The 1,534-nt window shown below is 41.5% G+C and overlaps 1 protein-coding gene across 2 annotated transcripts in view; it reads right to left on the reverse strand.

The window, feature by feature from the left end:
• The window catches only part of epn3b (epsin 3b), a 26,305-nt gene that overhangs the window by 8,476 nt on the left and 16,295 nt on the right, over positions 1–1,534 (reverse strand). The window contains exons 9-10 of one of the 2 annotated variants that reach the window (XM_015057024.1): positions 1,318–1,488; positions 356–451 (exon numbers count right to left, since the gene is read on the reverse strand). In XM_015057024.1, the coding sequence (XP_014912510.1) occupies positions 356–451; positions 1,318–1,488 (267 nt within the window). Of the gene's footprint in view, positions 1–355; positions 452–1,317; positions 1,492–1,534 lie in introns of both variants that reach the window. The other variant, XM_015057023.1, reaches the window with a different exon arrangement.

The raw sequence follows: 1,534 nt of genomic DNA on the forward strand, positions 1-1,534 counted from the left end.
ATGCAGGATTTATTCAATGCAACAAAAAAACTAAAAAAAAAAAAAAAGGTTATTTTTTTTATATTAAAATAAGGCTGATAATCTGAACAATTGTACACTACCAAAATAGCAAAAACCTTGGAAATCTGTGAGGGTTAAACGCTTGTTCTCAACGCTGTATTTCTCACCTCTCGCTCATGCTAAAACAACAATCTCCCTCTATCCCTCATGTTAGTCCCTGCGTTAATGCATTCCAAGAAGAGCATCTCCCTCTGTGAAGTGTGAACAACGGCTGCAGAAAAACTCCAGCGTGAGTTCTGCTGACTTTAAGAAGGTTACAGCTAAATTAGCCAAATGTGTTAATTTGTCTCCCCACCTGTTGGGCTGGCGGGCTCCGGAGAGGACGCTTTGGGAACTTCCTGCTGAGGCTTTTCTTCTTCCTGTGCAGTGAACGGATCAGTCCCTTCCTGTTCTGTGTGTGGGAAAATGAAAAGTGATTGAAACAGAACAGATAGAATATAGTACTTATGGGTTTACAAATTTAAAGTGACCTTAGAGCGCGAAAAGTTCATTGATGGTCGGAGGGGATTTTGTGCTTTTTGGGATTTTACGTACTGCTAACACCCTTCCCCCTTGGTAGTTCCTCGTAGCACAGCCTGCAGTGAATGATCAGGCTAGTAAGCATAGATATAGCGGATAACCAGTTTTCCTATAATGTTAGGTTGTCTTTTTCAGGGGAGCAGCATATTCACGAGTGTGATTGGCAGTACTAAAGCCCTCCACCTGACTCTGATTGGTTGTTTCTGACTGAAAGCGGCGCATTTCTGCAGTTGACTTCAAGACAATAGGGAGGAGGAATAGGAGCTACATTTTTTCACATATTATATGCATTAGATTATACATAGTGACAGTTTACAAAATATGTAAAAAAACATGTTTTTAAAGATCTTGAAAGATAACCTTTTTAGGCCAACAAGACTTGAGACTATGGCACAGTTCATCATCAACCCCGAACATACAGCCAGAGCTACTGAAGAAAGTTGAGATTACAGCACATTTACTTGTCAGCATGGTCCAATCAGCAAAATACAAATGGATGCCACAATTTGAATTTTTTTCTCAAAGATAAATAAACATATGTACCGTTTTTCTTTCACTTTCTAGCTATGATATACTTTCTGTGGGTTTTATAACATGAAACCCAGACTAAAACACACAGGTTTGTGGTCATTAAGTGCTGAAATGTGAAACACTTCAACGGATAAGGATGCTTGTGAGGCTGTATGTGCATTCTACCGTGCCTTTGTGACGTCTGATAAAGGACAAAGTGTAAAGTACCACCATCTGTTGGGCTGTCCCACGCATTATTAAGAGGACTGGAGAGGGCAGGTGCCGCTTCCCAAGGATCCGGGTGTGAGTTGGTACACGGAGCCCAAGGATTGGCCATGTTAGAGGAGGAGGAGGATGGAGCCACCCAGGGGCTATTAATCACAGGAGTGCTGGACTGAACTGCTGTGAAGACAGACATGATCTTCTCTGAGTGTGGCAAAAAAAA

This window comes from Poecilia latipinna, unplaced genomic scaffold (genome assembly GCF_001443285.1).
Source record: "Poecilia latipinna isolate Pla-1442-1.1 unplaced genomic scaffold, P_latipinna-1.0 Scaffold1429, whole genome shotgun sequence".
Lineage (NCBI taxonomy): Eukaryota > Metazoa > Chordata > Actinopteri > Cyprinodontiformes > Poeciliidae > Poecilia > Poecilia latipinna.